Here is a 27,742-nt window from a genome sequence, read left to right as displayed (position 1 = left end):
TACCAGTAGTCTTTATGTCTTTACTGTCAGATTACCTGTGTGCAAATTCTGACTTACCATGTGCCCAAGGGCAAGTTACTCAACTTCTCTGAACTTCAGTTTTCTCTTGTGTATAAAGATAATAATAATTCTCCCTTCATAGGACTGTTCTGAAAATTAAATTAGGTAACACATGTAAAGCACAATATTTGGTACATAAGTACTGAATAAATATTAGCTGTGGTCTTTAATGGTAGTTCTTTATTCCTTTTTTTAAATCTATGCCTTTTTTTTAATCTAAATTAATCTTAATCTAATCTAAATTAATCTTAAATTAAATTTAATCTAAAGGAATCTAATCTTATTCCTTTTTTTAAATATAAAACTATGAAAGCAATAGTTTCAATTTTGATGCTGATTAAAACCCCTCATTGAGGAAGGAAGAGTGGATACAATTGGATATTAGGGCAAGTGTTGGATCTCTATTAGTTTCAGACACCAGAAGAGATGCAGGTTTATCTAAGCTGCCTGGAACAAGTCAACTGTAGCTTGTACAAGCCCGTTAGTTACACAGATGGCTATAAAAACTGTAGAAGCCAGCTAATTCTACCTTTTCTGCTTTTCTTTTTCAAATTGACACATACCACCTCTTGAAGATGGAGGAATCATCGGTTTCATGTCCTATTCACAATCTGGGTAATATAGAAAAGGGTTGGGAGTTTGAAACCTATAGTGTTTTGACCATAAGATGATATCCTAAATTCTAGTGGGTATCAAAGATTTTCCTCTTTTGTCTGTATCTTGTTGTAATAATTAATTCCCCGATTTACCTTTCTATCTAGGATATTGATTGATTCTCTTCAGTTGTATTTGATTATATTTCTGGGCCTCATTACATTTTGTTATTTTTCTCAGTCTATTGAAATCCGTGCATGTGCTTTCTACTATTCATACTTCTTTACTATTTAATGTCTCCACCCACTCTCTTGTAGTGGCATATTTCTTTTGCTCTCATAACTAAATCTCTTACAGGTAGGAAGCTTACATGACTAAACATTATTCAAAGAACTAGAAAATTAGACATTTGAGTAGATTAGCCTCAGGTGATCTACAGGACACTATTTTGTCAGCTAAAGAATAGCAGTTGTATCAAATCAGTACTATTTTAGTAGATTTTCATTACTTAGTATTATTTTTAGTGAGTATAAGTAATACATGTATGTACTGGTATCTATGGCAGTACTATGTACAGTGAAGAAACAACATAGCTTTTTGGATGAATAGTTTCATATGTACTTGAAGTAGTTTTGATTCTCTTGATTAATGAAGTGGTTCTACAAGTAGGCACAGCCATGGAGTAGGCACTCAAGAAGTGTTGAATGAAGTAAAGATCTGCTAAAAGTTTAATGGCATTTCGTCAGCCCTTGTAAAATAAAGAGTTACAAAACTGACAGAGAAAAGTTTATGGCTAATTATTTATAAATATTTGTAGAGGAAATTTTAAAATAGTTGTGTCTGAGTTGTTAGTCATACTAGAATGCTAGATTCATTAAGCAACCTAATGTTTCTGTTTACTAAGCTTCATTTGGCCAATTGTGAAATGAAGAGGAATTGTTAAGGGACTGACATTTTTTTCTCTGATTATTTTAGGTATTATTTTCGTACACGACTTAACAAATAAGAAGTCCTCCCAAAACTTGCGTCGTTGGTCGTTGGAAGCTCTCAACAGGGATTTGGTGCCCACTGGAGTCTTGGTAACAAATGGGTAAGCCCAGAATTATTTCACAATTGGTTTGAAAGGTTGCAGCAATCACAGGAATGTACTCCCCTGCGTAACACTTTGTAAGATATTTTGTTTGATTTGCAAAGATTTTTCTTTCAATGTATAGACTATCTTTTCCTTTTGACAGTATCTTTCACAAAGCAATAGTTTCAATTTTGATGAAGTCTGATTACTCTTTTTTTCTTCTGTGGATTGTGCTTTTGATATCATGTCTAAGAACTCTTTGCCTAATCCTAGATGATGCAGGTTTTCTCTTATGTTTTCCTCTACAGATTGTATGGTTTTACATTTTTATAGTAAACCATTTATATAAAACATTTTAAGTTTTATAGGTTTACATTTAGATTCATGATCTGTTTTAAGTTAGTTTTGTACAGGATGTGAGGTTTTGGTTGAGGTTAATGTTTGCATATGAATGTCTAATTATTCCAGCACCATTTATTGGAAAGATATCCTTTCTCCATTGAATTGCTATTGCTCCTTTGCCAAAAATCAGTTGACCATATTAGTATGAGTCTATTTCTGTACTCTAGTTCTGTTCCATTGATCTATGTGTCTGTCCCTTCACCAGTACTACACTGTCTCGATTATAGTCTTAAAATTGAGCAGTATGATTCCTTCTACTTTATTCTTTTTCATAATTGTTTAGCTATTATAGTTTGGTTTTCCACATAAATTTTGAGAATCAGCTTGTCTATATTGACAAAAATTTTGGTTAGATTTTTATTAGAAGTGCATTAAACCTATTGATCACATTGGAGAGAATTAATATCTTTATTCTGTTGCATCTTCCAGTTCATGAACACAATGTATCTCTAAATTTATTTAGATCTTCTTTTATTTCTCTTATCAGCATTTTGTAGCTTTCATCATACAAATCCTGTGCATGTTTTATTAGATTTATACCAAATTATTTAATATTTTTGAAGCTATTATAAATTGTTTTTTGTTTTGTTTTGTTTTGAGACTGAGCCTTGCTCTGTTGCCCAGGCTGGAGTGCAGTAGCACAATCTCAGTTCACTGCAACCTTTGTCTCCCAGGTTCAAGCAGTTGTGCCTCAGCCTCCCAAGTAGCTGAGATTACAGGCATGTGCCACTACACCTGGCTGATTTTTGTATTTTTGGCAGAGACAGGGTTTCACCATCTTGGCCAGGCTGATCTCGAACTCCTGACCTCAGGTGATCCACCCGAAAGTACTGGGTTACAGGCATGAGCCACCGTACTTGGCCATAAATTTTAAACTTCAGTTTCAAATTGTCCGTTGCTAGTATAAAAAAGCAGAATTGATTTTAAGTGCTGACCTGTATCCTGTGACCGGAGGTTTTAGTAAAATCCTTAGGATGCTCTACATAGGCAGGTTTATTTTTTCCTTTTCAATCTGTGTGCTTGTTGTCTTATTTCTTGCCTTATCACACTGGCAACAACTTCCAAAAGGGTACTAACTAGGAGTGATAAGAGTGAATATCTATGTCTTACTCCCAATCTTAGGGGGAAAACAGTCATTTCACTATTAAGTATAATGTAAGCTTTAGGTTTTTTTGTTGACACCATTTATCAGGTTGAGAAAATTTCCTTCTATCCCTAATTTGCTGATAGTTTTATTAATATCGTGAACAGATACTGAATTCTGTCAAAAGCCTTTTCTGCATCAATTGATATGGACATGTGGCTGCTTCTTTCGGCTGTTAGTATGGTGGATTACGTTCACTGATTTTCAATATTGGTGGATTACATTCACTGATTTTCAAATATTGAACCAGCCTTCCATTCTTTGGTCATGGTATATTATATGTTTTATTTTATATGTTGCTGGATTTGATTTGCTAATATTTTCTTCAGGATTTTTATCCATGACAGGCATTAGTGTGCAATTTTCTATTCTCATAATGTCTTTGACTGGTTTTAGTGTGAGGATAATATTGACCCCATAGAATGAATTGAAAGTATTCCTTCCTCTTCTATTTTTTAGGAGAGATTGTGTATATTTGGTGTTATTTCTTCTTTGAAAGTTTGGTAGAATTTACTAAGAGACCATCTGGGCCTGGAGGTTTCTTATTTGAAAGGTTTTTAACCACAAAATCAACTTCTTTAGTAATTAGGATTGTTCAAGTTATCTGTTTCATCTTGGATGAGTTTTGGTAGTTTGTGATTTTCAAGGAATTCATCTATTTCATTAAATTTTTGAATTTATATCAATAGAGTTGTTTATAGTATTTGTTTATTGGCCTTTTGATAGTTGCACAGTTTGTAGTGATATGACCTTTTTCATTCTGATTTTGGTATTTTATGTTTCTCTTTTTCTTGTCAGACTTGTAGAGGTTTATCAATGTATTGGGGTTTTTTTCCAAAGAAGCAACTTTTGGTTTCATTGATTTTTCTCTATTGTTTTTCCGTATAGAGTTTAATTGATTTCTGCTCTTATTTCTTTCCCACTGCTTGCTTTCGCTTTATTTTGTTCTCTCTTTATAGCTTCTTAGATTACTGATTGGATACCTTGCATTTTTGCTAATACAAGCATTTTAATGCTATAAATTTCCCTCTAAACACTGCTTTAGCTGCATCCTGCAAATATTTGAATGTTTTACTTTTATTTTCATTTAGCTCACAATATTTTCTAATACTCCTTGAGATTTTCCCATGGGCTGTTTAGAAATGTGTTATTTAGTTTCCATGTATTTAGAGGCTTTCAAGTTACTCTTTACTATTGACTTCTAGCTTAATTTTATTATGATCTAGGAGCATACTTTATATAGTTTCACTTATTTTATATTTGTGCAACACCCAGTATGTGACTTGGGTGTTATCTCTGTTGTTTCAGTTTTCAGTGTCTTTGGTATGCTAAGGAAGATCAAATCCATGCATGCACAGCTTTGACAATGAGCTCAGGCATTCATGAACTACTTCATGGGGTTGTTTTCTCACACTTCACCCTCTCTACAGTCTCTGCCATGCTTTGTGATTTGCTGGGGCTCCCTTTTTTGGTCCCCAAGCCAAATTCTCTCATGCACTTGCACAACTGCACCTATGTCCAGGGCCAAATGGTAGAAGGACAAAGAATAAAAGCAATGGGAGTTTGCCCCACCATCTTGAGATACAGTTCTATCAATCAGAAACATTTCCCTTCCTCTGTACTCATAAGCAGGGGTTCCCAACCCCTGGTCCATGGCCTGTTAGGAACCAGGCCACACAGTGGGAGGTGAGTGGCAGGTTAGTGAGCATTATCACCTCCTGTCAGATCAGCAGAGGCATTAGATTCTCATAGGAGCATGAATCCTATTGTGAACTGTGCGTGTGAGGGATCTCGGTTGCAGGCTCCTTATGAGAATCTAATACCTGGTGATCTGAGGTGGAACAGCTTCATCCTGACACACCTGTCCATGGAAAAATTGTCTTCCATGAAACCAGTCCCTGGTACCAACAAGGTTGGGGACTGTTGCTTTTGAGCATTCTGCTTGTGTTACCGCCTTTGCCACAACTATCATGAAATTGCTCAGAGGCTGGCTTACAACAGAAGGAAAAATACTGTATTTCTATGCTATCTCCAAGTATTCGGGAGCCCCCTTTCTTGTTTCATGAGTCAGAACTGCAGGCCTTCTTCTGGAGTTTTCTGTTCGCACTTCTGAGTTTTAAGCTGAGTTGCATTCAGACAAGGGGATATGGAAGGGAACTGCTAATTCAATGGTTCTTCATATTGTGGTCTTCCTCAAGATGCTCACTATGAATTTTTCAGAGTCTTCAAATAGCCACTTCATGCATCCTGTCCAGGTTTTATAGCTGCATTCACTGGGAAAGACAAAATAGAGTTTGCTTATTCTGTCTTACATAGAACAGAACCCCATTTTCTATTTTTTGATTGAAGCAAGTCTTTCAAAGACTTTGTTTTCTGTGTGGAAGTCTAATTGTTATGTGAAACCTAAATGTAGTGTAAGTTTGAGTATATATATGTAGATTCCTGCAATACCTAATAAAGAATAAGCACAACTAATTTAAAACCTGTATTTCAAAGCCTAGTTGATATTTCTTGTTTCCTATCTCAATTCCTTTCATCACTGATGTCTTCATTAACCTAGCTTGTTCTCTATTTTCTACTAAAATTTCTACTTAAGAAACTCATCTTTAAATTTAGGATTAGGAGACAGCATATTCATATCAGAAAGAAATCTGCATTTGTGTCAGGGAATTCAGTAAAAATTCTGTATTCATTTGCATTTTGACAGTACAGCTTCATTTTGATCCTATAGATAAACCTGCGAATGTATAAAACAACCTTAATACGTTGGTGTGCTTTGTTGGTGCATTATTTTATAGCATCAAAAGATTTGGAAACAACCCTAGTGTCCGAGCAACAAAAGATTCATAGACTAAATAATGACATATCCACATACTGGAGTAGTATTAAACATTTGAAAAAGAATCAGAAAGATCTCTATGAACTAAATTAGAAAGATCTACAAAAGGGTACAGTATTAGGTTTAACAAATCAAAATGCAGAGAATATATATCATATACCTTCTATTGTGTAAGAAAGGAAAGAAATAAGGATATGTGTTTATATTTAGATAAAGAATCAGTGAAAAGATAAATAAGAAACTAACAAAAATGGTAACCTATAGGGGGCCAGGGGAAATGGGTGGATGGGTGCAGTGGTAGGAGCAAAACTGCTTAGCATATATATCTTTTATATCAGATTGAGTTTTTAGCCATATTTAAACAATTTAGGTAAATGTTATATTATGTGATTTTTACCACAATAAATTTTAATTTTTTATTATAGAAAATTTTAAACATATGTAAATACAAAGAATGGAAAATGAACTCCCATATATTTGTTGCCTAGTTTCAATAATTATCAGCATATGGCCAGTCTTGTTTCATCCATATCTCTACCTACTTTCTGTCTTCTCCCACTCTCAACTGGATTATTTTGAACCAAATGTTAAAACATCATATCATTTCATCCATATGTACTTTAAAACATAAGGGCTTTTTTTTTTAACATGACACTATATAATTATCACAGCCAAAACTTTAATAATAATTCTTTAGTAACCAAATATTATTTTAATTTCCCCAATTGTCTCATAAATGTTATAGTTGATTTTTTTGAAACAGTATCTAAATAAGGTCCTCTGATTGTATTTGGTTTCTTAAGAGTCAAATCTTAGGTTCTCCCTTCTTAGTTGTTTTTTTTCCAACCTCCTAGCAGTTTATTTGTAGAAGAAGGTGGCTGTTTGTCTTGTACAGTTTCCTGTATTCTGGATTTGCTGATTATCTCCCTGCATTGTCTTTTAAACTTGTTTCTCTGAATTCTAAATCTTCTCTAAAGTGATTATTAAATATAGTGATCTGAAAGATGCAAGTTTTTTGTCTTTATTTTTCCGCTCAGTATTACGCATATAATATGATACCTGGCTGTGTGTCTCTTTGTGATGTTAAGGAGTTATCAGCCTTATCCATCCATGATAAAGTTCTTCAGAAGTTTACCAGAAAAGATTTCAAGATTAAATTTTAAATTGGATACTGCAAGATTTTATGAAAAAGATAAAAGGAAACCTAAAAAGAGAAATAAGAGAGCAAACTATATATGTATGCTTTATATGTGTCAGTGTGCAAGGAGTTGTGCAAGACTATGTGAGAGATGTATGTACATCAAAGATGATATTTGATAGAAGATATGCAAAAATTTGTATGTGAGACAGAAGGAAACAGTCCTAAACAAAAGACACTCTCAAAACTTTATTCCCTGAGAAAGCGAATTGAAGCTTTGAACCATGTCTCTTTAATTAGGGTTGCTTTGGTATGAATAATCAAAGGTCTTGATCATGCTATTATGACTTTGATGCAATAAAAAGAATGGTAATATTTTTGTGAGATGGGAGGTTATATATTTAAAACAGTTGTGTTCTGAGGCTGAACAGTTTGTTGAGGCTTTGTAAGATTATTGTGAAGGGCATAAATATTTAGTAACTTTGCCCCCTACCCCAATTTAGAATTTCTCTATGAGAAAGAAAAGTAATGTTAAAGGAAGAAAAAAGCTTTGCTCGTTGTAGTGATTGGATTATGCAATATTGATTTACTGTCATAAATTGTGCACAACCAGATTTTGCTCACTGTTGTAAATTGAGCTTATGACGTGTCAGAAATCCAAATCTGCTTTATTTCTAATATGTGAGTAGAATTTAAATTAATTCAACAGCAATGGCCTCTGTGTTCTTTTTAGTAACGAGAAGTTTAATTTACATCACCACTCTGTTCTTTGGATAAATAATTTTTTTAAAAAATAAGGATTGTAATAGCCAGTGATCCAAGGCCACTAACCCTAAGTGATTCTTATTGCCTGTCCTCTATCTCCCATGGCTTTCATTTCAGGAAACAACTACTTGGTACTAAGTTCTTTCCTTTTACTATTCATTTTGCATTTCAGCTGTTTCCTTCCATTTCCATGTGTTTAACCCACCTTTCCCAGGCTATAGTATCACCTATATTTGATTTATTCTAGGTTTCAGCTTCCTTATTTCTATTTTCTTATTCTTATTTCTTTACTATTCAGACAGAAATGTGTATTGTAGATACAGAGTTAATGCATACCCCAAAATGTACCCAAGAAGCTTGCCATTTTGTCTTCTAGCACATCATGCTAGGCTTTTGGGTTTTTGCTACACAGAGACTTAAATCCACTCTCTGCTTCTACTCTGAAACATTCCTGAATTGTTAGCCTTAGAAGACAGAGCTACATTGGAAGTCAAGTCCACTGACTATAATATACTTGATGGACACTTAGTTGTTCAATTATTCAGTATTATTCAACATTCAATAAAAACATGGGACCAAATTTTGAGAAGTTAGATGAATAGCTGGAATTTGATAGATGATGAGGATGGACTGATAAAAGAACAAGTAGATGGAAGAAATTGGAAGGAAAGTGGATTTATAGGTGAAGGCAGCAAAAATCAGTTAATTTTCAGTAAAATAGTTTAAGTTAGTTGCATTTAAATATTACACATCTGCATCAGAAAGGTAAATTCTGTTCACCTCTTCATTATTATTTATCACAGGGATTATGATCGAGAACAGTTTGCTGATAACCAAATACCGCTGTTGGTAATAGGGACTAAACTGGACCAGATTCATGAAACAAAGCGCCATGAAGTTTTAACTAGGACTGCTTTCCTGGCTGAGGATTTCAATCCAGAAGAAATTAATTTGGTGTGTATTTTCACTAATGCATGCTTGTATTATTATCACGTAAAGACAAAACTAAAGACATGTTCAAATTATATATTCTAGTGAAAGAAACTTTATACTTGAAATCAGGCTTTTTGGATTCTGGTACAAAATGTAGTCAAGATTGAAATCAACATATCTAGACTGAGAGATGTGCACAGTCACTTCAGCCTTTTATGTTGATCTGTTGAAATATTCCAACTTTATTCTATGAATAATTTAAATCATGGGCTTCTTTTTTTGAGACAGTCTCGCTCTGTCACCGAGACTGGAGTGCAGTGGCGTGATCTCAGCTCACTGCAAACTCTACCTCCTGAGTTCAAGCAATTATCATGCCTAGGCCACCCAAGTAGCTGGGATTACAGGCATATACCACCATGTCCAGCTAATTTTTAAAATATTTTTAATAGTGATGGGGTTTTGCCATGTTGCCCAGGCTAGTCTTGAACTCCTGACTGTGAGGGATTTGCCCGCCTTGACTTCCCAAAGTGCTGGGATTACAGGCGTGAGCCACTGCACCTGGCCCATGGACTTTTTCTTGAGAAAGTTTTTAAAAATGACACCAAAATTAAAATAAATTTATTAAAGTGGCATTATAAGTTTATTATTATTGCTTGTAAAAAGCCTCTTAGCTTCTTAAACTACAAATTTTACCTTAAAGGGCAACCTAACAGATACATGAAAAAATTACAAACTTTAAACTAGGAGTGCTTCATAAGGACTAATTTATGTACACTTATGCATGTATAGAGGATTGAGTCCCTTGGTGAGATGACTAGCTCAATTAGAACTGAGTGCTTAAAAAAGCTGAGAAATGGTTGTCATGTAAGCCTGTTAGGATCCCAGAAAAAGATCCTGGCCAGCAACTTCAGTCATGGTCATGTTGTTGTTCACAAATAGGATTTCTGCAACTGTGCACTGGCATTCCAGAAATGCAGTGGTGGTGCTATAATAGTACTAGTGACCAACATTTATTGAGCACTTAGGGGTTGAAAACTGGTTTAGTTATTTACATATATGATCTCACATGCATCATCTTCACAATCAACTCTATAAGACAGGTACTATTACTGTCCTCTTCTTAATGATGAAGACAAGAAGGAGAGAGGTAACAAGACCAGGGAAGGTTACCCAGGTCAAATGGGGTATTCAGATTCAGAGCCTGTACTCTTACAGTTAAGCCTCTTTTCCACCTAATTAATCCTTCAACTCACCTTGAGAATTTGGCGGCTGAAAAATCTCGTAGAAATCATCTAGACCAACAGTTACCCAAATCGGATTGTATATTTATATTACCAATAGTACCTATGGAAAATTTTGAATAACTGCCCCACAGCTGGAGCTTTTTATTCATAAAGCCTGGCAGGAGGACCAGGAATCTGTAGTTTTAACAAATAACTCAGGTGATTCTGATGCCCTTATTCTGTGAATCAACGTTTGTGAACACTGCTTGGTTCAGCCCCACCTCTACCCCCAGCTCCTGCCTGCCATTCCATTGTTTTTTACATTCTGCTTTGCAGTGGAGAGCCGCTTATTTTTCTCAGCTGCCACAATGGAATATTGATGTGCATACCCCAGGTAGTCAGCACTGAACCATGATATTCCAAAGGATTCTTGCTATGTAAATATACAATATTCTTGTTGAAGAAGTGCTGAGATTGCTTTGAACATTATTTCCAAAGGGAAATTTACCATTGAAAACAATTTGTTCCAGCGCTTACTTTTAATATATTTTAGAATGTATCTGTTTCTAGTGCCTGTGGGTTTCTGTGATAATTGCCTGTGTGTCTGTGTGTGTGTGTTATTCCTACTTGCCTTACAAAGCCAAGGCCATCTTTTAACTGTAAGTCATGTAAAGGTACTCAGTTAGTGAGACTTGAGCACACACAGTCCCCAAAGAGTTCAAATATAACATGTTTTTGGTCTTTATCAGTGTACAGCTTCAAGAACACAGCACAAATAACACTAGGAGAGGTTCGGAGAATGAAGGGAAGAAAAAATGAGGAGGAAGATTGAATACGAGAGTTTCAAAAAGAAATAGCAATCAAAAAGATTCAGCAATTAAATATAAAGCCTCAAATAAAAACTAATGTAACAGTATTAGTGCTAACATCAGTTACTGTATCAATTTACTTGAAACTGTAGAAAAGTAAGAATTAACAAATGTATACATCAAAGGTGGAATCAAAGTTAATAAATAACTGCCTGAATAAATGCAAATTGTTTAAATTATAAATAGGTGAACAATTACTTATTTTCTAAAATCCTGTTAGGCTTATTGTACCCCATAAAAATTTTTCTCTGTTATGTATTTACTTTGAAGTGATCGTATTGAAGTATCTTCCCTGGTTAATAGTCCTTTCTCAAGCTCAGACAAGCTATTTGGAGCTATTAATTTTCAGACTTTTCCCTCAGCCATGATAAATGGCAGATGACTCTTTCAGCTCTAAATTTCTCATCCCAAAAATCATAGTGTTTCTCTAGGCTGCTCAACCTGAAATTATGGTACCATAGAATTAAGGTTTTGGGGGTGTGTTTTTGTTTGCTTTAGTTTTTGTATTTAGTACTTCAGCTCTATTTAGAATTGTCTCAAACTTTTGACATTCTGATGACTAGCTAATCAATATCTATTTTATAAAACATTTCTACCACAGGTCTAAGGTTTGTCTCTTATATGCCCCAATTGCTGTAGAAATGTGTTCGAACACTATTTCAAATACCATAGTTTGTGCAATGATGTTTCAGTCTATGTAATCCATATGTGGAATTATCTTTATTATAGTAAGTGCTTGTGCTTGAAAATTCACTCTGCTAGCATTTTCTTAGATTGAAGAGAGAAGGACTAATGTTTTACTACCCACTGTGTCCAGGTATGGATTATTTAATTTTTCACAAAAATCCCATGAGATAAAATATTGTTATCCCCATTCCACAAATCAGTAAGCCCAAATTTAAAGGTTTAGTTACCTAACCAATGTTACACAGAGTAGAAATGTTGGAATGGGTATTCCGATTTAGAACTTGCTGGCTTTGAAGACCCCTGATTTCTAGTACTCTGTGATCTTTGACAACTTTGTTGTAGCCTCTCTTTTTTGTAGTTTTGGAGAATATTATAATTTCTGGCCAAAATTTAAAATGTGAGCCTTGGAATGTTGCATATGAATAAAATAGGAGGCTTCATTAGAAAGGAATCCTGTGGGCCTGGAGATTACAAAAACAGAATAAATGTGACAACAGTAATTTTAGTAATTTCTAGGGGCATAGAGGGTGTATAGCTAAAAGATAAAATTTCATGCTTGCAGAGGAGCTTACATAGTAGCCCTTATAGTTTGGTCTTAGGTACATTTCAGGTAAAAATCAAAGTACTGTATCTCACAAGGTGACGAGTCAATGGTGACAAGCAAAAAAACAAAACAGCTACACTGGGATTCCATCGAATAGTAGGCCTTTTAAGGTTTTAAAGTTATTGTAATGATTAATGTTCCAGATCGTTTTGTCCCTTCTGGGCCCATTTTTTTTTTCCTATAAAAAACTTCCATCCAAGAGTAGTAATATATCTTTATTATCAAACAATAGTAGTAGATGTTTATTACCAAAAATAATATATCTTTGTGGCCTACCAAAAGATATAGTACCTTGCATCCAAAGAGAAATCCTTGGCAATTGTTCTGTTTGTTCTTTGTGCCTCTAAATCCTTATTTTCATGCTTTCTCCAATTCATATGAACTGCATGGTACTAAATTAGTTGAGCACTGGTGAATAACGAGTACAAAAGTGAAACGCTTACTGTTTTTCATGGCTGTCTCTCTGGTTTTCAGGGTAAATGTAGGTAGGTCACTCCATTAGTACCTTGGTTTTGTTATTAGTAAAATATTAGTAATCTTGTCTTCCTCTGTGAATTATTTGATGATGAATACATTGATTTGGTATACTCTAAAATTGTTTAAATGACAAAGATTAAGTGACCGTATTTTCCTTTAGTACTTTCCTCCTTGCTTTGTGCACCATAATTTGAAAATTATTTGAATATTTTATGAGAGTATTATACCTAACAGTATTATGCCTATAGAAATGTGCAACAGGACGAGTTATGAATAGCAAAGAGCTTGGGTTTCCTAACTTTCACTTGTGGATCTTATGTTTTATCTTCTAGGACTGCACAAATCCACGGTACTTAGCTGCAGGTTCTTCCAATGCTGTCAAACTCAGTAGGTTTTTTGATAAGGTAATGGCTTCAATTAAGTTATTTTTAAACTTAATTTGTATATTATGAGAGTTTAAAATTTTTTTGTAGAATCCTGTGACCCTTTATTTTTTTTATCCAAAATTTCACAGCCTGAATAATACTTGTTTTGATCTCTCTTATCTGTTAGTATAATTGCCCAAGGCCTGCTGACATATTTATTCCATCACCAGTGTTCTCTAAGTAAAGGGTAAAAGCTACTGGATTTAAATGGGGGTTTTAAAAAGATATCTAATTCCTCTCCTTAAAATAATTTCTATTTACCCATTTTCTAGCTCTCTTTTTCACTTATTCACCCTCCCGCCCACATAAAGGCACTGAACTGAGGAGATTCTGCTTAAAGCCCTCAGTTCTTTTTGCTCTCCCAGCTGTTAATATTCTCCACATAAATGTTACTGTTACCTTTTAAGGTAATGTCGTCTTCTAGATTTCCTAGTGTTTCCCTCTCAGAAATATTTGCATTCCAATTTTTGACTCTCTGCTAACATCATTTTATTGTCCTCAACTGGAAGGAAAATGTAGAATGACTCAGCATACTGGTAAATTAGAGCACTGTTTGTCTTTCCTTCACAAGGCCATACAACTGCATTGCACATAGTATTGACCAAGTTTAAGTTGTTTGCCCAATGCTGACATTGCATAGTAAGGTAAAATAGGATCTTTCTGCCTGTATTATTGAAAAAGGTTAACTCCTGTGTTATATTTCTTTTTAAGTGACATCTCCTAAGAAAATCATCTTCCCCATAGTTCTTTAGCAATCATTTTTTTCTTTTAACTGTTTAGGGATTTAATATTTGGCCCTTTTGTTCAGCATTAGATAAGCCCCAGGTTTAGATAATTTGAGATTTAATATTCGGCCTTTTTGTCAGCATTAAATAAGCTCCAGCACCCTCCTCGATTAATATTAGGCCACTAGGAAAATTTTGCCTCACTGCAAAACTTCTTAACTGGTATGTGGCAAATAGGGTACAAATGTGCCTAGATACGAATTTCCCTCAATTCTCAGAGCAGCCAGAGCCCTCAGGGTGGGGGGTTGGATGATTGGCAGCCTCTTCCATTTTCCCCAGTGTGCTGTGCAAATATTAGCATTTTCTACATGTGCCATGACATGAAAAATGTTGTGCAGCACTGCAAGGAGCCAGATTTTCTCTCCACTTTGCTTTCAAACTTAAAATGTAAGAATTTCCATTTGGTTTAGATCCGTGGCCACATCAATACAAAATTTTGTCCCCCATGAGCAACATCTTACAGATCTGCCCTGACCTGGAAAGATCCCACAGTATGTTGTTTAAATTTAAATTTTTATTAGTTCTAAAATTAAAAAATAAGATATCCTAAATTACATCCTGGAGAAACTGGATTATTGACTGGTATAATCCAAGTTGTCAGGCAAGGCTTTATTTTTTAAAAAATCAGGAGTACACGCTGCAAGTCAGGAGTAAAGAATTATGACCAAAACCAAAAAGGTAACTTCTCTTTTTATTGCCTGAATCACAACAAAATGTATGTGGGTTAGGAGGTTGGCCAGACCTCCAGACTGAGGTGGTTGCCTGAAATCAAAGGAGCTGACAACCAAATTTCACCCAGTTTCTATACATCAGTTCTTCCAGAATTTAGCATAAAGATTTCTTCTCCTTCTAGGCACAGTGCCTCACACCTGTAATTCCAACACTTTGGGAGGCCGAGGCGGGTGGATCACAAGGTCAGGAGATCGAGACCATCCTGGCTAGCACAGTGAAACCCCATCTCTACTAAAAACACAAAAAATTAGGCGGGCGCGGTGGTGGGCACCTGTAGTACCAGCTACTCAGGAGGCTGAGGCAGGAGAATGGCATGAACCCGGGAGGCAGAGCTTGCAGTGAGCCAAGTTCGTGCTACTGCCCTCCAGCAGCCTAGGTGACAGAGCAAGACTCCATCTCAAAAAAAAAAAAAAAAAGATTTCTTCTCCAAAAGGAAGTCTAACTCCTTCTAGTAGTAACTCCTCACACTCCAGAATAATCAGATTTTCCTGTCCTGCCATAGACAGAAAAGGGAATCACTCTCCTCCTTGGTTTTTGTGGGATTGTTTTAAGATGTATACTAATGATAAACCAACTTTTCTACCTCTGGGGTAAGTGAATGCAACTTTGCCCTGGTGTCTTGTGGCTAAAAATAATCCAGCTATAGTCTTTAAGACAGCAAGAATCTGAATGAATTGCTGTCATACCAGAGAGAGCAAGCTGGCCTTGGCCTTAGAAGAACATGCTCTGTTCTAATTCAGAGGAACTCTTAGCTGCATAATTTCAGATTTGAATGTCTTAGAGTTCATCTCCAGCTGATCTGTATCATTAGCCGATTAACTTTTCTTATCACAGCAGGTCTATGTAAAGGAAATACAGATACTCCTCAACTTGTGATAGGGTTATATTTCAGTAAACCCCATGTAAATTGGAAACATTGTTAGTCAAAAATGCATTGATTACACCTAACTTACCAAGCATCAGAGCTTAGCCTAGCCTTCCTTAAACATGCTCAGAACACTTATGTTAGCCTACAGTTGGGGCAGAATCATCTAACACAAGCCTATTTTATTAAAAAGTTGTGAATGGCTCATGTAATTTATTGAATACTATACTGACAGTGAAAAAAGTGCCTATTGTATGGGCACTCAAAGTACAGTTTCTACTGAGTGCATGTTGCTTTCACACCACCATAAAGTCAAAAAATCGTAGTCAAGCCATCCTAAATCAGAGACATTTATAATACTTCCTCTGTAACCACTGCAGTTTCTGAAGTGTCAGAACAGAATTTATTATTCTTGAAAATGTTTTTCATCATCTGAAAACGTGGTGCTCTTTAGTGTTTACAGCAGTTTGGGGGAAAAAATGAAAACACGGTGCTCTTAAACTCATTACATTTGAACATATATTTTGAGGGTTTCTTTTCAATAATGGTGATGGATTTGTGCAGGTACATCTACTGCTTGAACTTGTTTTTTCTACTTATCAAATGCAGATAATTCTGAAACTACTGAAGTAGGGGTGCAGTTAGTTTTTTAAGAAAGACAATACAACAGTCATTAGACTGCTTTTGGTGTTGTGTCATCTGTCTATATTGAGGACATATAGAATTTGTCACCACTTACTATAGGGATGTGGTGGTTTGCTATGTTAAACAGTCCCCTCTTTAAGAAATAGACAAGACTATTGTAGCAGGCAAGTGCTTTTTTTATCTTATGGATTCTGGTTAGCACCTTTTGGGACTGACTGCTAGGAAACTTAGAGTCAGATTTGCTGCCATCCTCTAAGAATTGCATGGGTTCTTATGTCATTCTGTCATTATTTAGTTTTTGTTATTCATTTATTTTTTGATCTATCATTAATGCGTTTTGGAATGAGGCAGGCTTTTATGGAAATACTCCCACAATTCTGATGTAATTAACACCAGATTTTTAGCTCACTCTACTACATGTCTACTGCTATGGAAAAGATTCTTAGTTTGGATATATTCCTTTTAGTACCATTAGTGGTCGTTTCAGTTAGCCACTTTTTGCAGGTATGTGTGCTAAGCTTTTAAAATCTTTGTTTTTCACAGGTCATAGAGAAGAGATACTTTTTAAGAGAAGGTAATCAGGTTGGTATCTATCTTTTCTTGATAAAATAGATTCTTAAATTTAGATAGGTGATTTCCAAATTTAAGTTCAGAAGTAGTTTTAAAAAGTTGGGAAAAGCCCTTTGTAGGCACAAGCGACTGATTTCCTTCTATCCTATTAAATACAAAAGGGGAAAATCAGAACAAAGGGAAAATAAGGATCTAGAAAACAAGAATAATCTAGAAATAAGATTATGTTATAAAATAGAAGAAGAAAATAATTTGCTTGGGACTCCAAGAGTATACATTCAGGGTCCGTCACAATACAAATAATTTATATAAAAGTCTAGTAGGTATTATGAGATTTACCTTCATTCTTTCTGATTTAGATGACACTGTCACCAATTTGTTGGCAAATGTTTTCCATTTTGGTAAAATTTATTTTTATTATTTAATCTGTGGCTTTCTGAGTAAAACCTCAGAAAGCTGTTTTTTTTTTTAAGGAACAACACACTGACATACAGAAGTGGAAAAGAAGAGAAAAATTACTATTAGTATTTGAACTTTTATTGCTTGAGACTTAATATAATTATCTTTCTTGCCTACAGATTCCAGGCTTTCCTGATCGGAAAAGATTTGGGGCAGGAACATTAAAGAGCCTTCATTATGACTGAGTTACGCTCATCCTTTGGAAGAGTGAGCAAGCAGTGGCATTTTTTCACAGCTTTCCTCTTGCTGTGTTCAATTATTACCATCACAGCCTTTTAACGAAATCATCTTAAATGCTACCCTTCAGCCTCACCCTTTAATGGAAAAATGAAAGGAAGTGACAACACAGGAGGTCCAAACTTTGTCCCTGTTCTCTGTGTTCCTTACCTTTCTGTCCCTGTGTATAGATTATGTAAAAGCCTTGTGGAAATATGAGATGATGTCAAAATGATGCAGTAAATGAGCAATGACAGTGTACTGCAGAGAAAATTTACTCTTGCCTACAACGGGAGGGTTTTTACGGGTCTGTAATTTTTCCCCACACATTGCTGAAGGCTTAATTAAGTACTTCAAAAATGGATCTCCATTGTTTTACCTTCTTGAGGGAAAAGGTCTTGTTAACCAGCCCTGAGTTGTCCACCCCAAACAATCTTTGTCATTTTCAAAGATGCAAGATCGTGTTATTTAATTGTCTCCACCCTCGTCACACACAGGAGTGCCTAATAATAGCAATCCTTGTCTCCCTCTTCTCTCCTTTGCAAATGGCTCAGTGACTGGAAGAGGCGGACTGATAGCCAGAGTTAAATATAAATACAAATTAATAATACATAGAGAACAGCAATACCAGAAAAAAAGAATTCTGGTAAAATGATGTGAAAAATTGGCAACTCCCTCACTCTTAAGGTTGTTACTGTATGCAGTCTAGGCTTTCTGTTTGGAAATAGGTAGGGCAAAATCTAATACCTGCACAAGGGCAATGAGAGAGATGTACAGCCTCCTCTCCATTTTTTTTAAGGAAAAGTCAGCTCCTGAGATGTCCCTTAGCTATAGTCAGAAAACTAAGAATATTATTCTTGTGTCAACAATGTATTTATGGAGAGAAGTAAAAATAAGTTCCACAGCAACACATTTACATGAATTATGAACTAGGATTCTTGGATTTCATAATCACTCCAAAGCTTTTTGGGGGTGGGGTGTGTGTGTGTGTGTGTGTGTGTGTGTGTGTCCATAATTGTTCATCATTTTTTTAACCTATCTTTTTGCTTGCTTAATCTTCTCTGCCCCAATTCTTCCTTAGTATGTGAATTTGATTTCTAAAAACAATTTATTCAACACTTTATCACCCATATTCTCTCTCTGGCTCTGCTGCAGGTCTCTGCACTGCTGATTTTGCTCCATACTTTTAAATAATAAATATACAGTTTTCATTTCTCATTTAAAACCTAGGTGGAAAACACCAAATTCACTTTCTATTCCATTTTAATTAGGTTTCAGAAGTACCTTGGAAATCAAAGTATGCTGCAAGAGGATATTAAAATAAGAATGTTAGAGAGTCCTTTTAGAAAGGCAGTCTTGGGAATTTGGAAAAGGATTTTTAAAGCAGCTTTCATCAGCTAGACTGTTCTCCAGCCTTTCTTTACTTCCTCTTTGAAAGGACATAGCCCTGGTTTCTTTTTGACACAAAGGAAAGCTATGCAAATCATGATCTATATGTAGAATTGGTCACAAGTGTGTTGTGGCATAGGCTATAGAGTTGGAAAGTGGAAACCAAATGCTACACAGAGACCTAACCCAACTAAAGCTCTTTGTATTTCTCATGTAAGAAATAAATCAAATGCCTTCCTTCCCTCTGCTTTCTTCCTCTTTCTTTTAATTTAAAAAAAAAAAATTCATCCTGATTTTTTTATTTTCTATCTTATTTGAAAAATAAAAATAGGCCAGGTGCGGTTTCTCACACCTGTAATCCCAACACTTTGGGAGGCCGAGGCAGATGGATCACTTGAGATCAGGAGTTTGAGACCAGCCTGGCCAACATGGCAAAACACTGTCTCTACTAAAAATACAAAAATTAGCCAGGCCTAGTGGCACACACCTGTAATCCCAGCTACTCGGGAGGCTGAGGCAGGAGAATCACTTGAAGCCAGGAGGTGGAGGTTGCAGTGAGTCAAGATCATGCTACTGCACTCCAGTCTGGGTAACACAGTGAGACTCCATCTTAAATAAATAAATAAATAAAGTAAACCATTGCTGATGACTCCAGGGTCAATCTGGAAAAATTAACAGTATTCCTTAACTCCATTTCTTTCTGCAGCCAAGCTTGATTCCTTGAATTACAGTTTTCTAAGAAAAAATAGTTTTTAATAATCTAAGGTAAATTTGTTTCAATTATTAGCAGCAGCATAATAAGGCTTTTGCACAAATGAATGTTATTAGCTAGAGTTCTTCAAAAAAGCATGAAGCATAATTTTTGCTAGGACTTCTTGAGAACTATTGGTAAAAAATGCTTTTAGATAATAAACAAATATAAATGTCAAAATATTTTTTAAAAAGTATAATTGGACGGGTGCTGGCTCACGCCTATAATCCCAGCACTCTAGGAGACCGAGGCCGAAGGATCACTTGAGCCAAGGAATTTGAGGCTGCAGTGATTCATGACTGCACCACTGCTTTCCAGCAGCCTGATGATAGAGTAGGACTCCATCTCTTTACATATGTATATCTTACTCTCTTGATGGGACAAGTTAGTAGCAATAATTTTTTTTTTTTTTTCTGTTGTGATTTCAGTGTCTAACCAATGAAGGTGACCAGATGTGAAGGCATATCTATGACTACTCCTCTGTCCCTTGGGTGGATAAGACTTAGTTGGAATCCAACTAAAGATTTGGGCTGGTCTCTCCATCTTAATGTTGATGGGATTCAGGACACATAACCCCAAAATATTGCACCCTGATATTTGAGAAAACTGCAGAAGCAAGATTTCTCATACCTTCTTCTTACCCCTTCTCCCCTGAAGCAGGCCATAAAACCTAAGTGACTGTCCCCTGAAGTAGATCATAAAACCTTCATTCCATAGGTACCCTGTATCCTCACAGATACAGAGACACCAAGAAGAATCTGGACAAATAGGACTTGCTAAGTTCTCCAGTTTATTACCATTAGATTATGTCCTTTTGTCCTCTGATTATACTTCTGCATGAGACTATACATAAAAATACACAAGTTTTCCTGTTTCTTTTGTGTCTTCATTTCTGAAGATTCCTGTCATGTAAAACTTACGGTAAATAAATTTGTGTGCTTTTCTCAATAATCTGTCTTTTCTTATAGGTGCCTCATTTGTGAACCTAGTGATGTATGAAGAAAGAAAGCTCTTCTTCCCTACAGTGCTCTAAGAAAAGCTATTCCCAAAAGAATTGATCCATATTAGCTTTAGCTCGGGTTCTTAGAATTCCTCAAACTTGAGGCATTGATGATATAATCCAGGTGCCCTGACACTGTTGTTTTTCTGTTCATTCTGAAAATGGACTTCATGGAACTGATGTGCAGGGACATCAGACTGAGGCGAAGAGCTCCTAATTGCTCCCGTAATCAGAGTTTCTGAGTCCTCATTTCGATAGTGTACAGTCCTCATTTCAATAGTGTACAGGAGGAATTTGGGCATTTTTGCCATCAACCACAGGGTGTTTTTTTTCTCTCTCTCTCTCTCTCTCTCTCTCTCTCTCTCTCTTATTCTGATTGCCAATGTTTAAAAATTGGAGCTTCATCTTATCTTGAAAAATCAGCTAGCCTACTTTATTCATTTACACTTCCTCGTCTGTTGGCATTTGAGTTGTGATAATGCCTAATTTACAAGATTGTTCTTGTGGAATTCGATATGGAAAAATCTGACAAAAGCAGGCACTCAGTATATGTTTTCCCCTTTCTGAACACCACTAGTAATGAAGCTGCTACCTGCCAATGACCAAGGAGAGTGGCCAAGATGAAGAGCAAGGGAGTCATAGAAGAGGTGGCTGGAAAGTAATCCCTTGGTCTGTTTTAGAAGTATAAAGGCATTAGGAAACAAAACTCTTAAAGAATTTATAAGAAAACTAAATGCACTTTAAGAAATTAAAAGGAGCAGTAGGAAACATCTCAGTTTGCTCTAAGTGAAATGTTTCAGGCTCTGAATGGTTCAACCAAGAACCTGAGCCCATTCCTGGGAAGCACCTGCCAAAAACTGACTGATTCTGGTCCCGGTCCCTGTCTTCAGGTGGCTGTGTAAACATCTTACCCCAATGTAAACATCTGCAGCTGGTAAATGTCTGGCGGTTTTCTCACTGCTCTCCAGGAGACTCAGCACTGCCCTGTTCCTTCCTAACCTGAGTCAGGACTAAGCAGAGAATCCTCCATCACAGCAGGCACTATCTGCCACAGTTCCTTTCCCTGATAGCTTCAAATTCTCTGCCTTTTGAAATAAGCCTATTTTTAACTGGAACAAATAATTGGCCAATCTCTACCTCAGGTGAAGAGGAGTGAAGCCTCTGCAAACACTTAGGAACAAACTGTAAAAACTGAAAGCAATTGTGTAACCTATTAAATAAGCTTGCTGGACTTTGTCCGTATGTATGAGTTAGGCAATTCTTTCAGCTAGTTTGAGTGACACGCTGACCAGTGAAGCGCAGTGAAGCAGTGGGAACCAGAATATCCAAAGAGTGGTTTGAAAGAGAAAGAAGCATTGTGGCTTTATATCCTGGGGGCCTGGGTTTCCTGAAGTCATCACACATAGAAGACAGAGAAAATGGCTGAGTTAAAGGTAAGAAACCAGCCGGCAAGTTTACTGTGCCTTCTTCAGCCAAAATTTATGGAAGCTTCTGAGAACTCCAGGGTATCAGAGTTGGAAAAGACTGGGAGAGGCCCTGGTTCAAACCCCTGTGTTCAGAGGCTTCACTGTGGTGTCTGGGCACGGCTGGGGCTGAAGAACAAGGGAAAGGTAACAAAGGAAAGAAATGAAGCTCTTAGTGGTCATCCCTTGCCTTTGTTTGTTTCAATTATTGTCTTGGAAATCTGTAGACATCCTAAGAGCTCCCCTCCACTACGGACACACACGTTTATCACTATGTCTCTTTCCCACCACCTGCTCTGACACCTTCCCATTGCTGCAGCTTCATGGACCACTTCCGGTGACCAATTAGATATGCTTAATCTATTTAGTTAATTGAGGCTCTGAATCAGCCATCAGCCCTTGGCCAGTAGAGAAGCCCTAGCACCTCCTGTAGGAAATCATTCCTTCTTTTTAGTAATGCACAATTGAAAAGCATGTGTGGGTTACATGCTGTTAGACGCTAGGCATTTTAACTATGAATTAACTCATAATCCTCAAAATTAATCTGGGGTGTAGAGAGAGGTTCTTGTTTCAATTAGAAAAGTAATGCTTGGAGAGACTATGATTTGCCCAAGGTCACTGCCAGTAGATGACTGGATTAGAACCAGGGTATGTTTGAATGCAAAGTCCAGGCTCAAAAAGGGGCCTCTGTGGCTCCTACTAGACTGGTTATCTTAAGGCAAGGAAAACAGAATATGTACCTAATATCTGAAGCCATGCCTAGTGCCCAGCCCAGGCTTACATCAATGCTCAACACATGCATGTGTAACTGAACAGAACTGCCCAGAACCTTGGCTCAGGCCTAGTGGGCCAGACCACTCCACAACAGACATCTTCCCAGAATGCAGGGTTTGAGAAGTGCCCTAATGCCCTCTAACTGTTGCTGAGTTTGAATAATCCATCAGTTAAAGGGAGATGTTTCTGAGTTTGAAGAATCAAACACCTTCCTATTTGGTAGGAATCCTGAAAACACTCAACACCAGAGTAAGAGACTTTGGTTTTTTATCTTTATGCCTGACTAAAAGTTAACTCTCATTCTTTCATTCAGCAAATATTTTGTGCTAGTGCATGATACTGCAGATTAATATAGTAGAGGAACTGAGTCCGGGCTAGGAAGAGTGAAAAGAAACTTCCTAAAGGAGCCTGTACCTAAACTGAATCTTAAGAGAGAAGTAGGAACTGGCCAAGTGAAGAAGGATGGGGTCTGGAGGGAAGAGTGAGTGCAAAGGCATAGCACATACAGAATGCCTGCATGCTCTAGAATCCAAAACTGTGTCAGCCAAATTTGAGTTGATGGAAGGACAGCCAAATTGAGATACCTAGGTGGTGGTTGGATTTCAGGGGAGTGGGCAGGGCAAGGGGAATAGAACTGAGGGTCATGATGTCAATGGTAGGAGTTGAAGTCTTGGAAGAAAGAGTAGATAGAAACTTTGTTTTCTGATGAACATTCTATGAGGAAGTTCAGCAGGGGTAGGAAACATCTTTACCTTTATAAATAAATTATATATAAAATCCTATCCTGCTGTCATGTTTAAGCAACTTATTATGCACAGCACCAGGACATCAATGTAAATTGCATGCCAGTCTTTGCTCTCAGTTTCAATGGCATTCTTCCCTGCCTGCTGTCTAATCTTTACAAGGAAAGGTTAACTCCAGAGGTCAGGAATCCGAGCACAGAAAACCAGATTGCATCATATTCATTCTACTCAGTAAACATTACATAATTTTTAAACTGTTTCTCATCTTTTATTTCTTCATTTTAATGAATATGTCAACACAAAGCCATAAATGAAATCACATTTACACAAAAGTACAACTAGGGGAAGAAAATTCAAAAGATACAATAATAAAATTAAATTTAAAATGAAATACCCTGTGTATCTGAGTAAGTTGCTTAGCTTCTCCCAACCTTGGTTTCCTCATTTCTGAAACGAAGAGCTTGCTTAACATTCAGGTTCTGGGCCCCACCACCAAATCCTTGATTCGCTGGCTCTGGGTTTGTATGTAACAAGCTTCTGGAGTGATTCTAATGATCAGCCAGAGACGGGGCCTGCTGTTCTACACAACTGATTTCCTGTTGCTGCTATAAAAAATTACCACAAATTTATTGGCTTAAAACAGCACAAATTTATTATCTTGAAGTTGTGGAGGTCACAAGTCTGAAATCAGTTTCACTGGGGTAAAGTCGAGGTGTCAATGTGGCTGGTTTCTTCTGGAGACTCTATGAGAGATTGTGTTTCCTTGCCTTTTCCGTGGATTCTGTTTCCTCTTCTAGAGTCTACCCACATTCCTTGGTTTGTAGCCTCTTCCTCTGTCTTCAAAAAAATGTATCTCTCTGCTTTTGTAATCACGTCACCTTTTCTCCTCTTATAAGTCAAATCTCCCTTTGCCTCCCTCTTATAATGACACTCGTGATGACATTTAGGATACACCCAAATAATTAGGATATCTCCCCATCCAAACTCCTTAATCTTACATGCAAAAGTCTGTTTGGCTAGAAAAGGTAATATTCACAGGTTTCAGGGGTTAAGCCATACATATCTGTCAGAGCGAGCCATTATTCAGCCTACTGCAATAATCTGCAAGTTTTCTTTGCAATCTATGTTCTATGTTCCCATCAAGGTTAACTAGAAATATTAGACTCTTTTTCCACAGAAAAAAAAAATGTAGCAGTAGTTTCATCTCTCCCCTGACTTCTCTCTCTTTCCTTCATGCCCAGTAAGAGGAAGTGAGGTACACCATCTGTTCATCTCATCAGGTGTTACCTAGAATCAGAGTCAGGAGAAAGCACCTCATAAAACTGCTCTGACAAGTAAACCATATCCTGGGGACCAGGTGAGAATTAAAAAGCTGTATACTGGTAAGCTGCCAAAGAACTGATGGTACTAAAGTCACATGGAGCTCAGAAATTTATTCTTGCATTTAGAAAGTATGCATATAATTCTCTTGAAAAGAAATGAAATCATATTTTTCTGTCGGATCAAATTATTCAGAAATCTGAACTATAGAAAACATACAAACACACTTGCTTAATGTTAGCTTTTTAGTCTTATTTTTGTACACAATACACTTTGACATAGGCACTGAACCAGCTGGAAATGAATGCTCGGATTTTCGCAACTGATAAAAGAGTTCAGATTCTGTCCTTGAGCTCAATGTCTGGAGAAAGCAGCTGCGAATACTGCTTCCTTAATTCAGATGACTTTGGCAGTGAGGGACATGGCATTTTAAAGCTGTAATAAACTCATCTGTAATTTTTCTCTCAGGGGATCAGAAAAACCAATCGATTTGATAGTGACTCAGCAGTTTTCACCTTCCTCTTTAGCCAATGCACTGCAGCTAAGATTGAGAAACGGATTCAGAACTCACACCTCTTGGTGCTTGGTGGCTCCCTTCCAAACCACCAGCTGTTCTTTCTACTTTCTTTTCTATTTTTTAAAGCACAGTCTGAATCAAGGGCTTCAGAAACATATATACTAGCTCTTGTTGCAAACACATAACCCTGAACTCTCTTCTGAGGCAAGCAGTTACAAAGAATGGGAAAGGTTAATGAGTAAATCCACCGGTGCCTGCCAGAAAGCTCAGCTGTACTCCAGCCTTCCTTCCTCTCTTGCAGAGAGAAACAATGCAGCAGTTGAACAAAGCGAAGGCACTGTAATGCCCAGTGGCTTTAGTCATAGGCTAGTCTAAAATTCCATTTCACAGAATTGAAGATAATTTGGGGTTATTACCAATTCTCAGCAGCTCAAATTCAATCCCATTGATGGTGAGCATGGGGTTCATTTTGAGAGAAGAAAATTGGATGCAGCGGAGAATCAGAATGCTGGATGGCCTCTGCCATTTCCCCAAAGATGTCATCCTAACTGCATGCTGCTGCTTTTAACAAATCAGTATATAGCTTAGTATTTTTTGTGATGACAAATTTTCAAATATGCAAAATATTGAGTCTGAAGGCAAAAAGAATCCTTTCACTTCCATTGCTTCCCAGGTCATAACATTCACATCTGATATTTCTTCCAAATATAGACTGTTGTTGGCCTGATCATCACTCACACATCCAGGCTTGTTACATCTCCATGCCGCTGAGAACTCTGGAGGGCCTACCCTTCACCTGCTTCCAACCTTCTTGTATCTCTTAAGGAGATATGTTCAGATGGTGGCATTTCACTCGCTGAGCAAGACTGCACTTTCATTATCCTGGGCTAAAATTAATTGATATTTAAGTTAGAGCAAAGAGGCTTCTAACCCTATTTACAGCAGCACACATACACTTACATTAAAATTGGCTTTAAGTGAAAAACTCAATCAATCAATAGATTTCCACTGATTACCTTCTATGAGCCAAGACTGCCATAGTCCCACCTTCATCCAGCTTCTAGGCTAGCAAAAGAGCCAGACAGTGCACAAGAACTCTCAAGTGTGTTGAGTGTTATAAGAGTAAGTTTCAGGGGCTCCCCGTGACTTACCTTGCTGAGAAACCTTTTAACTTTTGTTTCCTCTGGGTGTAAAGTGAACAGATGGCAATCAGAGTAGGTTTCATTGTGTCATTGTGAAAAGATTCTGGGCTGGCATGTCTCCTGAAGGCCACCCATATCTTTAAACTTTATTTTCATGCATTCACACAAATATAGATGTGTTCCATAGATGAGGCAGATAGCAGAGGTTTCTGCCTGCAGCAAGGCTAGTTTGGAGAGGGTTTTGCTGTCAGGGATTGGACCCACACATCTCTTCCTAGATGGTTTTTCTTTTTTTTCCAGAGTTTGAAAGGGAAATGGAGTCTTAAGTTCAGGGAGGTTACAGTGTAGACCCATAAATCAGCTAAGTACAGCTAAAGGAGAAGTCTATGCAATATCCAGCACTCTTCTGATTAATTGGAAGTCTTTAAAATTCACAGAAAGCATATTGACTTCCCTAAATAATTCATATGTCAAGACACAGTGAAGTTATTATACATGGAACGTCATATACAAACGTATGTCTATATAGAAATTCTTACTTTGTGGACTGCCAACTTTGTGAAATGCTCTTTAAATCCTACTAATGGTGGCATTTATGTCTTTGTCACATACAGTACATTTCTGGATTTGGGAATGAGTGTGCTTCAGAGGATCCTCGCTGCCCAGGTTCCCTGCCAGAAGGACAGGTACAAGCAAATAACGTGCTTAGAAGAGCTCTGAATCCTATTCCTGGATCACTAGCTTTCAGGCCAAAGTGCCTCCACCTACTGTGGCTCTTCCAATCTAGCCTGTGCACTGTCTAGGGGTTTCCCAAGTCATAGGGGCAATGAAGATACAGAGCAATGACCATACAAAGATTAAAATTGGATTGGTGGCACAGCAGCCAATCCAAACTAGTAAAATTAACTGTAGGGTTTCCAGTAGGATTCCCAAAATCCAGGGTTAAGGGGAATTCCTCGTATTCCCCTTGAACACCATGGATGTGACAATTATGAGAAAATAACAAGATGCTTTAACATGTGTGCACAAAGATGTTCATACTAGTGCTGGTTAGAAAAGCAACAACACAGTAAACAAAGTATTTTCAAAACTTTTTGAAGGTTGTATCATGGCATAAAAAATCCTCATGGTATAATGTT

At 36.9% G+C, this 27,742-nt stretch overlaps 2 protein-coding genes across 3 annotated transcripts in view; both read left to right on the top strand.

Moving 5' to 3' along the window:
* RABL3 (RAB, member of RAS oncogene family like 3) overlaps window positions 1-20,595 on the top strand; it is a 41,489-nt gene extending 20,894 nt beyond the window's left edge. The window contains exons 4-8 of the mRNA XM_010387083.2: window positions 1,630-1,744; window positions 8,818-8,968; window positions 13,140-13,211; window positions 16,803-16,841; window positions 17,408-20,595. Of these exons, the coding sequence (XP_010385385.1) occupies window positions 1,630-1,744; window positions 8,818-8,968; window positions 13,140-13,211; window positions 16,803-16,841; window positions 17,408-17,473 (443 nt within the window). The 3' untranslated portion in view covers window positions 17,474-20,595. The remainder of the gene's footprint in view (window positions 1-1,629; window positions 1,745-8,817; window positions 8,969-13,139; window positions 13,212-16,802; window positions 16,842-17,407) is intronic.
* Window positions 20,596-20,707: 112 nt separating this feature from the next.
* The window catches only part of HGD (homogentisate 1,2-dioxygenase), a 55,327-nt gene continuing 48,292 nt past the window's right edge, over window positions 20,708-27,742 (top strand). For both annotated transcript variants that reach the window (XM_010387085.2, XM_010387084.2), the window contains exons 1-2: window positions 20,708-22,077; window positions 27,218-27,289. In XM_010387085.2, the coding sequence (XP_010385387.1) occupies window positions 22,063-22,077; window positions 27,218-27,289 (87 nt within the window). In that variant the 5' untranslated portion in view covers window positions 20,708-22,062. The remainder of the gene's footprint in view (window positions 22,078-27,217; window positions 27,290-27,742) is intronic.

This window comes from Rhinopithecus roxellana, chromosome 1 (genome assembly GCF_007565055.1).
Source record: "Rhinopithecus roxellana isolate Shanxi Qingling chromosome 1, ASM756505v1, whole genome shotgun sequence".
In the NCBI taxonomy this organism is placed as follows: domain Eukaryota; kingdom Metazoa; phylum Chordata; class Mammalia; order Primates; family Cercopithecidae; genus Rhinopithecus; species Rhinopithecus roxellana.
This window is presented reverse-complemented; position numbering and strand designations above follow the sequence as displayed.